This window comes from Tauraco erythrolophus, chromosome 8, assembly GCF_009769465.1.
Source record: "Tauraco erythrolophus isolate bTauEry1 chromosome 8, bTauEry1.pri, whole genome shotgun sequence".
In the NCBI taxonomy this organism is placed as follows: domain Eukaryota; kingdom Metazoa; phylum Chordata; class Aves; order Musophagiformes; family Musophagidae; genus Tauraco; species Tauraco erythrolophus.
The window spans coordinates 4,843,581-4,857,700 of record NC_141472.1 but is presented as its reverse complement, the minus strand read 5'-3'; the positions used below and the strand labels follow the sequence as shown (position 1 = coordinate 4,857,700).

General features: G+C 42.5%; 1 protein-coding gene across 1 annotated transcript in view; it reads left to right on the top strand.

The window, feature by feature from the left end:
• AGAP1 (ArfGAP with GTPase domain, ankyrin repeat and PH domain 1) overlaps window positions 1-14,120 on the top strand; it is a 303,223-nt gene that overhangs the window by 38,267 nt on the left and 250,836 nt on the right. The window contains 2 exon segments of the mRNA XM_086615366.1: window positions 8,524-8,611; window positions 9,304-9,315. Coding sequence (XP_086471492.1) covers window positions 8,524-8,611; window positions 9,304-9,315 — 100 coding nt within the window.

Below are 14,120 nucleotides of genomic sequence, written 5' to 3'. Positions count from 1 at the left end.
CACCGAGTGGTCCATCTCTGAAACCTACTCATAGTGGATATTAAGCCAGCAGCACAGAGTTACCGAGACCAGATTGCTGTCATGTTTACCACGTGAAAGTCCAGTTTTAATTAAACACAATCAATTTCTCAAACTCTACAAAATGACTGTGGTACCGGAGATACCGAACTTGGTAATACCTTCGGTAGGCATCCGTGCTAAGCTCTTGTTGTCCACCTGTCACTGGACGAGCTGCTCTGGTCTAAGCACCCGTTTGCCGAGTGGCAAAGTGAATCGGACAAAACCATCTGAGTCGGAGTGGGCAGCTGGGGCCATGCTTCGCTTGCCCACTTCTCAGGTGGTACACGTCTCTTTCCAAATCCGATTTCCAAATCTGAGTAGAGAGTAGTGTTTACAGAGGTAAGAGGAAGCCTAGCTCAAACTTAGCATGACAAATCTTCTCTGGAGATGTTCAAAACCCACCTGGACGCGTTCTTGTGTGATCTGATCTAGGTGGTCCTGCTCAGGCAGGGGAATTGGACTAGATGATCCTTTGAGGTGCCTTCCAATCCCTAACATTTCTGTGATTCTGTGAAATGCTCTTATGTAGAATGGCATTTTAATTGAAGCAGCTTCTTCGTGACTGGAGTGATGTTTCTGTTGTGATTTCAGCAGTGCACGAGGCAAGTAGAAGAAAAAGATGTTAGTGAATGGATGTAACTATCTAATAGAGGAAGGGCCGGCAGAGGGTCACCAGGTTCAGTTTAACTGATAGTGTAATTTGGAAGACAAATACCTCCCCAAACACCTCGCACAGTAAAATACTAAGAATTTAGGACTGGAAAGCGTTGGTTGGGTGTGAGTCCAGTCTGCTGGCTTACGCTGGGGAGGACCTACAGAGGGTTTCCTGGTTCAGCCCTGCCCCTTCTCTCAGTCCTACCAACTCCCAACACCCAGGAACGGACGTAGGGCTTGCAAGTGAGACCAGAGTTGCGGTTCCTGTGTGTTGTAACACAGGACACAAACCATCGCAGAGCATTAGGTACCGGTCTCTGTGGTACCACGACTGCATTGCGTGAGTGTTTTTGCCTTGGGAATCATGCCCCCATGTTGTGTGAGCCAGTGGTAGGAAAATAAAGCTTCTGCTGAGTGGCTGCTGTAGAGAATTGATTTTAAGTGGTCAGCATGCGTGAACCGTCTAAGGCTTCGGTTTGTATAATCCTGGATAAAAGCAGAGCTCTTACCGTTACAAAAATAATAATTTGATTATGCCATTGCAAATTGTAGAAGCTAGCAGCACCAGCTGTGGCTGTGAACTTGTGCTCCAGCAGAAAGGACGAATTAGGAACTCCATCTGAAATCCACTCCCCCTTTCCCATACCTCTGCCCTTGGGAAGGAGTTGGTGCAGTGAGTCATCCCTGTCGTTCCCCTGCTTCCAGCCTCATCCTCGGCTCTCACGTACAGCTGAGGAAGGGCAGAGGACCGTGGTAGAAGCCAAACGTGCCTCTTTTGTGCGGCACTATCCTTACCTTTGCCACCAAGGCTAACTGTGGGCACGTTGCTCTAGCTCGTGGCCACGTCGGAGCTGTCGGAGGTACGAGCAGTGTGGGGTGTTGGCTCTCATCACCGTGCGGTGCAGATGGAGAGACGAGGCTTAATGTCGCAGGGTTACGAAGCAGCTGCTTGAGCGGGCCGTGCTCTGCAGGAGGAGATGGTTGGTAGCTCACTGGGAGAGATTGTCTTCTCCATAGAGGCTGAGCAGTCCCTAAATTGAGGCTGGTGTTTGATTTTATAACAGCTGCTGCGACACCCTTAGGCTCTGCAGGAATATAAGGGGAACAGAAATGGGCCCTGAGAGAGGAGAGAAAGCTCTCAAGGTTGCAATAAAGAAAAGCCGATGGATGTGTTTTTCAATGTACTTTTGAGGAAAGAATACCAGTTTTTCCCTCTGCCTGCTTTTTTAGTAATCCACACATTGCGCTTAACTCCTTTCCAGTTTTCGGAGGCATATTTGTTTCTGCTGATTAAACTACCACAGGGTTTGATTTCAGGATGTTGATGCTTCTACTACGGTCAAGAGCATGCATGGCCAGTACCTTTCCTGAGCGATGGTGGAACTACTGGATTCCCTTTATCCAGATATAAAATAAGGATGCGTTAGGCAGAATAAATATGAGAACTTGTTGGACAAAATAATTCTAGTTGTTCCAAAAAATTATGCAAAGCGCGGTCAGGCTTCTGTGCTGGATAGCTTTAAAATGCTGAATGCCATCAATAAATGAGTGCGTTTTTATAAACGGGCTTCCGTAGGATGTGGGCATAGTGGTTTGGATTTATTTTAAAATCTAAAGGGGTAGTACCTAAAGTACCCCCAGTACCTAAAGGGGGCCTACAGGAAAGCTGGAGAGGGACTTTTTACAAGGGTGTGTAGTGATAGGACAAGGGGCAATGGCTTTAAACTGAAAGAGGGCAGATTTAGGTTAGATATAAGGAAGAAATTTTTCACTCTGAGGGTGGTGAGGCACTGGAACAGGCTGCCCAGAGAAGTTGTGGATGCCCCATCCCTGAAAGTGTTCAAGGCCAGGTCGGATGAGGCTTTGAGCAACCTGGTGTAGTGGAGGGTGTCCCTGCCCATGGCAGGGGGGTTGGAACTGGATGATCTTTGAGGTCCCTTCCAACCCGAACCATTCTATGATTCTATGATTTTGCAGCATGTCTGACACGTGGAAATAAGTGATTCAGTGTTGCACCAGTCATAATTGCCAGACCATCGTGTTACAGCCGTGTTAGCTGAATTTTCTAGTTTCTGAACTGGGTTAGGGTGGTATTTTTGTTCCATAACATGCTTGTCACAACTTTGTTGGTTTCATGTGTATCTGTAAATAAATTGAAATGACTCAGATTGTGTGTAAAATATGAGACAAAGGAAAATGACTGCTCTGAACACAGACAGACATGTTTGTCATACTGTGGGGGATCGTCCTTAAAACAAGTATTAATCCTGATTAAGAGAGTAATTGTGGTGTTTCCAGTGTAAAGTTTATTGTTCCTGGTTTTCAGAGGTTAATAGTGGGCAGAGATCCAGAGCAGTAATGCCAAATACTGCGCAGAGCAACAGAAGGCTGATACTGCTGGATTTTTAATTTCATGTGCCGGTTTCATATCTGGTAGAAAAGAGATGGCAGCCTCGTCTCTTCAATCGAGAGGTGAGATCTGAAGGAACCATCTCTCTTAGCAGATGAGAAGAGGAGGAGGAGAGGAAGAAGATATCTCCCAAACGCTTTCTGAAGTTGTTGTCTAGGGGAAAAAATAAAGCCATGCTGCAAACGTAGATTTTTATAGTCAGGTTCGAGGAGACTTGCTTTGGGTTCGTGTGATTTTCGAGAAGCTAACATTAGTACTCCAACACAGCACTGACTGTGTTAAGGCTTTTTTCATGTTTGCTTTTTTCCTCCATTTAAGCTCCTACAGACCTTTTGTCAGTTCAGGGGTTGGTTTGAAAGTGATTTAAAAATATAAATCCTGGAACTTCTCTATTAAGAAACGGTTGCATATTCTGATAAAGAAAATCAATCCTGCACTATCTTTAAAATGCTAACACTTTTTTCTCTCAGTCCTGAGGCAAATTATGGAAATGAATAAAAGGAGAAGGAGGGAGGAAATACACTGCCTTTCTTTGAGGATTGTGCATGGTTTTTAATAACATACCTTAAGGGAAGAAGACTCTAGTTTTACTATGTGAGTTAGTGAACTGGTTTCATAATTGAAATACACGTTGTGCAGAAAGCTCTGGTCAGGAGGAGCAGCAGTTTGTAGCGTGGTGTTTATTTGGCCAGACACCTCTGTCTTTCTGTGTGCCTATATGGAAGAATATACTGGAGAACCTGAAGTGCTTTAAAATTACATATGCTGATGTAGTCTTTGGGATACTTGGAAAAAAAAAAAAATTGCGTTCTCAAATCACTAGATGTCTATCAGATGTTTGGCATCTCTGACTAAACACAGTAACATGTCCCAGCCCTGGGCAAAGCACGTTGAACGTTCACTCTCACTGGAGCCTGAGTTTGATGGCTTTCAGTTGTTCCTGGCAGTTTTGCCCTCCGACTGGTTATGGTTTTGGAACTGGTATAATACAATATAGCATTAATTTGCCTGCATGCAGGTTAAATATCTGCTGTGAAGGTGTTTGCAGGACTGATTATCTCCTGATCTAATGGAGTTTTTTTTTTGTAAATGTGTTGGTGCTACACTGGTTTGCTACAACAGAGGTCAGAAGCTGCTTCAGTATGTTATTTCCAAAGGTCTGGAGCGAAAACATAAAAGATACTGTCAGTATTTTCCTAGCAAGCCCATGTGAAGCTGGCTTGCTTTCCAGTTCTTCAGAAATTGTGGTGCCTAGAAAGGGCCTTAACCTGGCTCTTTTTCTGCAGAAGTATAGAATCATAGAATGGTTAGGGCTGGAAGGGACCTTCAAAGGTCATCTAGTCCAACTCCCCTGCAAGGAACAGGGATATCTCCAACTAGATCAGGTTGCTCAGGGCCTCGTCCAACCTGGGATGTTGTCCTGGGTATGTCTAACCTGCTGATATACAGATGAGGTTTTTGGTTTGCTTGTAATTTTTGGCCCAGATCGTCATTATATATTGCTGGTGGGGAAGGAAGAGGAGGAGATAGTTGCCTTGGGAACGTAGTATTCAGCTTCTGATCCAGAGTGAAGCTGTTGGTGTAGTGAATACAGTCTACTGATGAGCTACATGCTGAAGAAAATAGACAACTAGCAAGCAGTTTAGTTAATCCCATCAAAAATTAGGAAATCTGGTAAAATCCAAAAAAACTAGATCTTGACCAAATGTATTGGCCATTTAAAAAAAAAAAAAAAGTTAAATAAGTTTTTGCACACTAGATCTTAAATATTTGAGTGGTTGTGTGACCTGAACAGTGAGAAACACATCGCTGTAGGCGAAGGGGAAAAAGTTGGGAAGTAACCTCTCACCAGGAGACTTTGTATGGAAAGGGAAAGGGTGAGGAGAGAAGGGGGGCAAAGGCCAAACTGTATTCACAGGATTTCCTCTGGCATCAAGAAATACAGAAGTTTACTTGAGTGTTTTGCTTATTTAGGGAAGCGTATGAGTAGCCGAGCTTACTGTAATTCATGGCATATAATGGAGTGAAAAGTAATTCACTGAAGAGGTCGCTTGATCTTTTGGGGTTAAAGGACACGTGTTAGAGATGGTATTTTCTTCCTGTTGCCTCTCCCTCGATGTCTGGTTGAACATTGGAGAAAGCTGAAATGAAGTTGTGGTTGAGTCAAGCATTCGGAATGGAAATACAGCATTTGGATTTGGATGTCCGTGCGATTTTTTTGCTTTGGTTTTTGTTCTTTGTTTGTGCAGGTGGATGTCCCAAGGTGTTCCTCCTCCTTTCTGATTATCTTCCCTATACACTGAATGGGAGAATTGAGGATCAGTGTTAATAATTTTAAAAAATTAGCTAATCAAAACTGTCTCTTTTGTTATATCATGCAGAATCTTAGGCCTTTACTTACCGTTTGCTATTCACATTCTCTTTTGAATTCAGCAACTAATCTGTGTATTGATTTCTCTTTAGCTCTTGCCACTTAATTTTCAGTAAAACACCATGTACATTCCCAAAGCAGCTGCGAGATGAAAAAAAAACAACATCTTGCAAGTGTGGGTGCTAGAGAGAGAGCAGTTTCACTTCTACTCCCTTGTGCTCCAGATGAAAGATGTCGAGCCAGGGCGTGCAGGAAACTAAACCCGGCGCAGTCCCGCCACACGCGTGCCCACACCGCTCGCTCGCAGCGGTTGCCTCTCTCGTGTTGGCAAAATGTGGAAGTCAGCGACCTCATGTTGTCGTTTTTCTGAGTAAATTGCCAAGAGGGCTTGCAAAATCTGTGTACCCAAAACGTGTAGTTGCTCGAATCAAGAGACCTTCTCTCTAGACCCTTCCAACACCTTTGCTTTCAGGCAGTGAGTGTGGACATGTTGTAGGTAACAGCCCCGGTCACGTTGCAGGTCTGACCTGCTTGTAAAGCAGGGTGTGGAGAGCATACTAAAGATTTAGGAGGTCTGAGGCATCAGCTGTCTCCTTGTTGGTGTTCAGCACCTACGTGATGAGGTTTATCAGGTAGATGGAGTCGGGCACCTGTAGAAGTCACCCTTCTCCCTAAAAAGGTTATCGGTTTGTGAAGTTGCAAAAATATGTCTTGTAAGAGGGTATCTTCTGTAATTTCTTTTTTGTGGGTTCCTAGTGAAGCTTGGTAGTCTTGAAGAGTTGAACAGAGCTGACTAATAGTTTTGTCTCAGCCAGGCCTGAATGAAGCTCTGCGGTATGTGTCCAGAGTATTGTCCCAGGGGAGTGGGGTCTGAGAACACAAGTGGTATTTGCTGCTGTCATGTCTTGCACTCACTTTGAGAGGTGGACATCTCTGTACATCCTGGCATGGCCTGTAATTTCTCTTAGGTGTAAGTTAGAGGAAAAGCTTCCAGTATAATACACTGGTTTAAACACTCTTCAAAGTCGGTGCAAAGCCCGAGAAACATATCTGTGCTGTCTCACGACTTGAGCTATGGCTTCCTTTTTATTTTTGTGGGACTGCCCTTCAATAGCAGCTATGCCTGCAGTGGATTTCTTGGTTTCTATTTCTTCTAATGTTTGGTGTTGGTGTTTTTTTTTTTTTTTATTACGAACTGTTTCCTGTCCAAGTTCTTTCCTGCTAACCTGAACAAAGAGAGGGTGAAGCTTCTTGTAGCATTAGGCCAACATGGGATCTGGTGCCTCTTCTTTTCGCTGCCTTTTCTGCCCCTCACAGCCCCAAGTTAGGTCATGTTTTATTCTTCTTTGATATTACTTTTGAAACCTGTTTTGGGGTTCCTGGTTTTTCTTTTTTCCTCCGCTGTAGCCCGCGCTGTTCATCACGCTTAACTTATTGTAGGAGCTGGAGGGTGATGGGAGACTGCCTTCCACTTGCTCTGTGCTGAAGGTGCTCTTCTATCTGAGCTGTTCTTGCACATCAGCTGTAGAAATAAAACGAGCGTCCTTTGCAGCACTGTTACCCTTGTCTTAATTGAAGGTTGTTCTGGGCTGTAAAGAGTAAATAATGATTTTGCCCTCCCACCCCTGACTCCAAAACTGTCGTTAGGTTAGTTTAAGGTGGCACCACTGTGTTGGTTTAAGTAGTTTTTGATAAGGAGGACAATTTCTCACCAATAAGGATTATGAAAATGGAGTAGAGAATGTGTATTAACGTGTGACTTGTTCATCCTGCTGCTGCTTGGCAAACTTGGGCAGATCAGCATCGTCCAGCCTCTCTCCAGGGATCTTACGTTCTGAACCTTTTGGTTAGGGTCAAGATAAACATGTAAGAACAGAGTAGGCTTACGTTTGTTTAAAGGACTAAAGTTCCCTTCTCCTCCCTCAAAAACCGAGTAAGCACAATGTCCCCAGAGCTGTGTTCAACAGGGAAATCTGAATAAGCAGTCGACAACCGAGCAAGGAAAAATAAGACACTTATTTCAAACAGAGGAGAAGGTTTGTTCTCTAAACCCTTCTGTCCCCTAGACTGTGCAAAGTAGGGTGGGCAGCCAGGCTTGGATCTGGCTGCATCTGCCATCTGCTTTTGGTTGATGGTCAGGCCTGGGGACAAATGGGCTGGACTGGCACTGGCCAGCAATGCCAATAGAGGGGTGGCTTGTAAAGGGGTGGCTTGTTTGGTGTTGTGGGAGTAATGCAGGCAGGCTTCCGAACTCCCTCACGCCTCTTTTAAGGCAACAAGAGCAACAAAATGCAAATCTTCAAGTCTTTGGGCATTTGAGCACCTCTGGGAAGAAAACTATTTTGGTGTTGGGCTGCATTCTACTTCTTCTGCCTGGGTGTTTAAACGCTAGCAAACCAGCCTCCACAGAAAAATCACATGTGCTACAAGATTGAGTGCTTCTGTTTGTTTGTGGGATGTTCCCAGTGCTGGAGGTGTTTGGGCATGGACAGTTTGAGTTGTAAACTTGTCGATAAAGTAAGGGACTTCGACAAGTCATAGTTGTCATAGTGCCAAGATCTATCTGTCTGTGGCCATACATATCAGGTATGTGCTTAAGCAGCAAGTCCATGTGAATCACATGGTGGATAGCCTGCAGAGATGTTTTCCAGTATGAGAATTCAGTGATGCATTTATATTTTTCAGCAGAGAGGTGACAAGCTTGCTCTGAGCTTCAGGCTTCTTCCCTGAAGTCTGTATATTGCCTCATGTTCACACTTAGCGTTAGTAGTGAGCTCAATAAAGGAGTGCTGCTAATAAACTGATTTTATTTTATATGTTTTAATCATGTGTATGCTCTGCTGTAGGTGTAGCTTTTTGGCAGATAATTTATCTGTTGGCATATTTTGGGGTGTTTCTATTGTGTGGGCTTTCTCCTCAAGTGCAGAGAAGTTATTTCTGCGTTAAGATTTTGCTTGAAATATTGTGGGTTTTTTGGGGCTTAGTTGCAGTTGAACTTTATCTTTTATTTTGTATTTTTTTTCCCCAGGGGATCGTGGGTAACCTAGCGAGTGGCAAGTCTGCACTCGTGCACCGGTATCTAACTGGTACATATGTCCAAGAGGAATCACCTGAAGGTATGTGGATATGCAAATTTCACTAATTTATTTTTTTTTCCCTCCCAACAAAGTACATCTTTATTCATCTTTAATCGTGCAGAAATGAATCGGTGAAGAATCCGATTTGCCATGTCAGTGTTCATGGAGATTTTTCCTTTAACATTCTCCAGACTGAGATGAGTGTATGATGAGTGCAATTGTACCTTTTTCATAGCTGCTTAGCATCCGTAAATACTTTGGCACCCGTTATGTGTCCATATGGGAAACTTGTAGTCCTGTACTGAGAAGAGTTGGCTGCTTTCAGTTTGGCTGTTGAAAGCCACAATTACTGTGTCTAGTACTGGATTTCTACAGAATTGGGCCCTTTGGTTTGTGGTATTGGGAGAATAAAAAAACTTCACAAGCCTAAGCTAAAGATGTAATTTATTCCTTATTTAATATATTAAATCTTTGGTGTTGAAATTTTTTTTTTTTAAAAAAAATGTTCTTATGCCATAGAAAATTAACTTATACCTGAAAACGTTGTAGTGTTTAATCCAAGTTTATAGCTTGAAATCAAAAATATCATAGTACCTTAATAGAGGTGTATCTTACACTAAATACTTTCTTTGGTTTTTTTATCTATTCTCCTTATGAACTTTAAAAACCAACTCTGAGACACTGAATTTCTGGTTCCTTCTTTTCCTTACTGGCTGTTCCATTCTTTGCAGATATGGATGCAGGTAACTATACATTGTCTTCATGGCAGCTCTTGTTTCGGAGAGATGGAGGGCAGTTTCTGTACTAGAGCGTTTTCCCCTCGTTTTGTGTATCATTTCGATTTGTTTCCTTTTGATTTCAAGTCTTTAGTACATCTCACCGTTTTTGTCTCTTGCTGTAGTTGTCTTTCCAGCAATAGTTTGTAGCTTCATGCATCTATAACATTTGTTTCAGATTAACTCTTACCAAAGGAAGCTGTTAAGCACAGGGCTTGACATTTTAACAGTCTTGAATTGTAGTTAAAATGGGAGGAGAGGGGAAGGGAGAGACGGACGAGGCTTTTCCTTGTGTAATTGCAGGAACAGTGAAGTTTTCCAGGTTACAGGCTTGCCTTCAGTGCTTTTGCTGCTTTGTAGCTGGGACTGATGGGGTGATAATTGAGCCTTGCAACAAAACTGCACGTAGATCCCATTTATGCCTGCTGCTGCTGGATGCTGGGAGCGAGAAGCGGTGATGTAGTGTGGAGATCCACTGAATAGAACAAATCTTCAGCAAAAATGAGTATCTCTGAAGATCTCTCCCCTCATTTCATGAACAGAAAATATTTTGGGGTCCTTTTTGTGTAAGATGCAAATGTATTGGTTGTTTACAGGGTTAACAGTCCTCTCTTCCTAAACTATGAATATTTTAGATGGTGCTCCTTGAGAGCGTTTCCATCTGTCCTCTTTGTCTTCAAGGATTTTTATTTACAGTGCTTGAGTGATGTTCAGACTGTTTTTCCTGAAAGGATTAGATGACAAAAGCAGTGTCAAATCATTTCTTTGCACGTAAGTGTAGCTGACAAGCCTCACTAATGACACCATTCCATTTCATTAACAGTAGGAAAGCTGGAATAATTAAGAGCTCTAATTCACCTTGCGAGGGATAGGGTCAAGATTTCTAATCAAGTTAGTATTAAAGGAAATTCAAAGATGAATTATGCTTAGTAAACATCTCAAGTAGTGATTCGTTAGTGGTTTATTTCTTTCTCATCCAAGCATCCCATCTATTTTCTATAGAAAACACAGGAGCAGTGCAGATGATTCTGTTGCGTTGCGGTGTGGGACTTCTGATTTTTACATTCTGCATGGGAACGTAGCTGTTGATAAATTGAGACTAGGTGTAAGCCTTTGTGTTGGAAACTCATGTGGATCTTTCTCTTTTCCTTTTCTGAGGTCTTTTCAATGTGCCAGATTGTTAAACTGGTTAAAGAATAGTATGTATATCAGGTGTTAAGGTCTCAGCTGCTTGAGTATTTAAGAAAAAATAAAGTTTATTGACTTCAAATGGCTTACTAACAGCAAAATTTATCAGGTACCATATAATCATGATCTAATTGGTAAAATGGTGGATGAATAATTCATGTGACAATGATGATTGCAACCAGGGACCGCTATTTCTGCTATCCGTTGCCTTCTAAATTGTTACGGTTACCAGGAAACCTGCCCTGGATTAAGACAAGTGCCAGATCTCCTGCAGACCTTGAAGGTAGCTACAGCATTTCAGTAAATGAATCTTAAGTACGTAAAGATGATATCATGTTTCCTTCAGCTCTTTTCTTTAAAAAGAGATATTTCTCTTGAGGGAAGAGATGCCATCCAGAGGGACTTTGATAGGCTTGAGAAATGGGCCAGTGCAAACTGCATGAGCTTCAGCAAGTCAAAATGCAAGGTCCTTCACCTGAGTCGGGCCAATCCTAGGCACAAACTGGGCACAGAGTGTGTTGAGAGTAGCCCTGAAGAGAAGGATTTGGGGGTGTTTATAGATGAGAAGCTCAACATGAGCCGGCGGTGTGCTCATGCAGCCCAGAAGGCCAACCGCATCCTGGGATGTATCAAGAGAAGCGTGGTCAGCAGGTCAAGAGAGGTGATTCTGCCCCTTTACTCTGCTCTTGTGAGACCCTACCTTGGACACTGCATCCAGTTCTGGTGTCCTCACCATAAGAGACACACAGATTTGTTGGTGCGTGTTCAGAGGAGGGCTTCAAAGATGATCCAGGAGCTGGAGCACCTCTGCTACGAGGACAGGTTGCAGGAGCTGGGATTGTTCAGCCTTAAAAAGAGAAGACTTCGGGGGGACCTAATAGCTGCCTTCCAATACCTGAAGGGAACCTACAGGAAACCCGTGTTTTCTCATAGAATAAGTTTATCTTGGGGAGGAAATTTTCTTCTAGGCTCTTCCTTTGCATATTTTACGTGCACATAACTGTACTTCTGGGTGACTCATGTTTAAATCAGTTCTGGTTTGATGTAAGAAAAGAAACGATGTATTGCCCAGTTACAAGAGGGAATATCAGTAGCCTGGGACTTGCATTTTTTTTTCTGTAGTGGTACAACAAGGAAGTGATGGGAAATAGGGTATTTTGGTGATTTGTGATCTTCTGAGAACCTTCCAAGTGATTGGAAGAAAAACTTGTACTAAACGACGTGCTGGGTTTTCCACATTGCCGAAAGAACAGTGAGATCCGTGCAACCTGGTGTCTTTAACATTTAAATTGTAGTATTTGGAGTCGAAAATTTAATTTTACCTGTAGGAACAAAATGGAATGTGGCGTGCATGGAATTTGAGACCAAGTACTTTGCGGACCAAGGTGAACTGAAGCTTACAGGAATAGTGAGTGTCAGGAGTGTTCTGTTACCCTTTGGGTTTTTGTTTCCACAAAGCCACAGAGGCATGAAACGCCCCTTAAAGGCTTTTGCACACCTCGGGTGTGTCTGTGAATACTCGAATTTGTGTCATTATTTCAGTACTTTTTTCCAGTGAGCCTAATAAAAAAAAAAAAAAGGCAGATAAGGTGTGATCCAAGATGTCTCAGCTGGGATGAGGAAAAAGGAGTTGTGGTTTAGTCTCTCCCACCCCACTGCCACGGTCAAGTGAGATGCTGGAACAGACAAATGAATGTCAACATGAACTGCTAAATCTGTCCAGTGTGTCTTCTGTTTAAGAAAATGGAGAAGGGGAGCCGAGCTGGTGTTAACAGAATCCCCTTAAATTCAAAGATGCGGAATGGCTGAAACAGGAGTTGGGAAGAAAGCGAGGTCCCTGCTGAGGAAACGGAATTAAGGCAGCGGCATGTGTGGGTGTGCAGTACCACCGAAGGGAGAAGGGCAGCGCAGGAGCTGTTGCAACTGTTATGGTTGTATCTGCAGTAAGATTTCACAAAGTTTTAAGGGCACAAGTCTCCAGTGTGATGTGTGCTCCTGAGTCTGGCTTCAATGTAACTTGAATCCTGACTTCTTTCCTGAAATCGGAAATAACTTTGCTGCGAGTTTTCTGAGAGCTGATGATTGTCTAATGGCTATCTGCTCTACTTGGCATTAAAATGAGGGACAAAAGTTTTAAGTAGGTTACTCACTAAACATTGTGCTACATTTAAGATTTTATTTTTTTTGTCACGTGGAGTAAATTGTTTTTGTATTCTCAAAAGCATAAAGGCCAATTGAGCATCCTGGCTTGAAGGAGCAAGTAGCTGTTGCAGTCAGTTGAACCTTCATCCATCTGTATGTGGAGGAAATTATAATATAAATGGAAATGTGGAATGTGTCTCTCTGCCATACTGTCTATTTCCCACTTTCTAGGCTGATAATGCTTAGGCTTCCCATGCAGTGCACAGTACAAAAGAAAGGCATTCGAAGCTCTAAGAGAGTTATTTTAGCCACTAATAGGTATCTTTTTCTACCTCTCTGTAATTTTTTAATCTATGGAATATTTTGTTTTATTGCTTATATGATATCAAGTTATTCTATTTCTTCTTTCCCATTTCCTTTTTGTGATTGTAGACTGGTTTAGTTCTTTTTCTTATTGGTAGGATGAGGGGAAAGCTGTTGCATTGGATGTTTTATTCCGGTCGGCTTACTGTGACTGTGACTGCGCTGCAGTGCGAGGAGCAGTGGTTTGTCAAGCACTTCAGTTTTGTGGTGTTGCCTCTGCTGCATCCCAGATGTACCACTGCACTGAGACCCTTTGTCCCTAAAGGGTAAAATGGATCGAATCTCAAATACCACTTAATTTCAGTTAGAGGTCTCTTACGTGTTAAAGGCTACAATAAATACGTTCCCCCAGTAAGTGTGATAGAATAAAGCCTTAACGTGCTCTCCAAAAAGCTGGCATCATTTACTTTCTCTCAAAACTTCACCTAAAATTAATTTTATGCTATAGAAACCTTCCCTGTGTACCTTTTTTCAGGACCTACAGTGAACAGTGTATCATATGACTAACAGGAATGGTCCTAAAACTCTATTATTAAAATACTAAATGAAGTGTCACCTTCAGCCTTCCCTTTAAAGAAGAATGAATTTAGTGAGATTACCATGAAAGAAAGCTGCTAGCCTGTTACCAAAACATGTAGAAATTTCATACTGGGGGACAAACATTCTTTTTTTTTTTTTCCAATTTATTAGATCTAGTAACTATTTCTGTATCGTGCCACTTCAGCAGAGTGTAATTATGCAAGGAGATTGAGAAAACTACTTTAAAAATTCAACTGCTTGTGTTCAGCATCCTCTCATGAGATTTTCATTGGGCCATAGACTCTTACAAAATGTATATACAAAATTTCAGGCATAATCTGTCGGCCTAGATAACCTTCCAGTTGGCTTCATTCACGGAAAAGGTCTAATGCTTCAGTTGCTGGGCTCTGAGATGAACCAAGAATGGAGCTTGTTCTCCTGGAAAAAAAAGATAAAAATTCTTTTTTGCTTATATTATGTTAAATTAAGTGTTCACACAAGCCAGGCAGGAAAGGAATACCGTGTTTTGACATTGTTTATACCTGGTTGTGCTGGGAGAT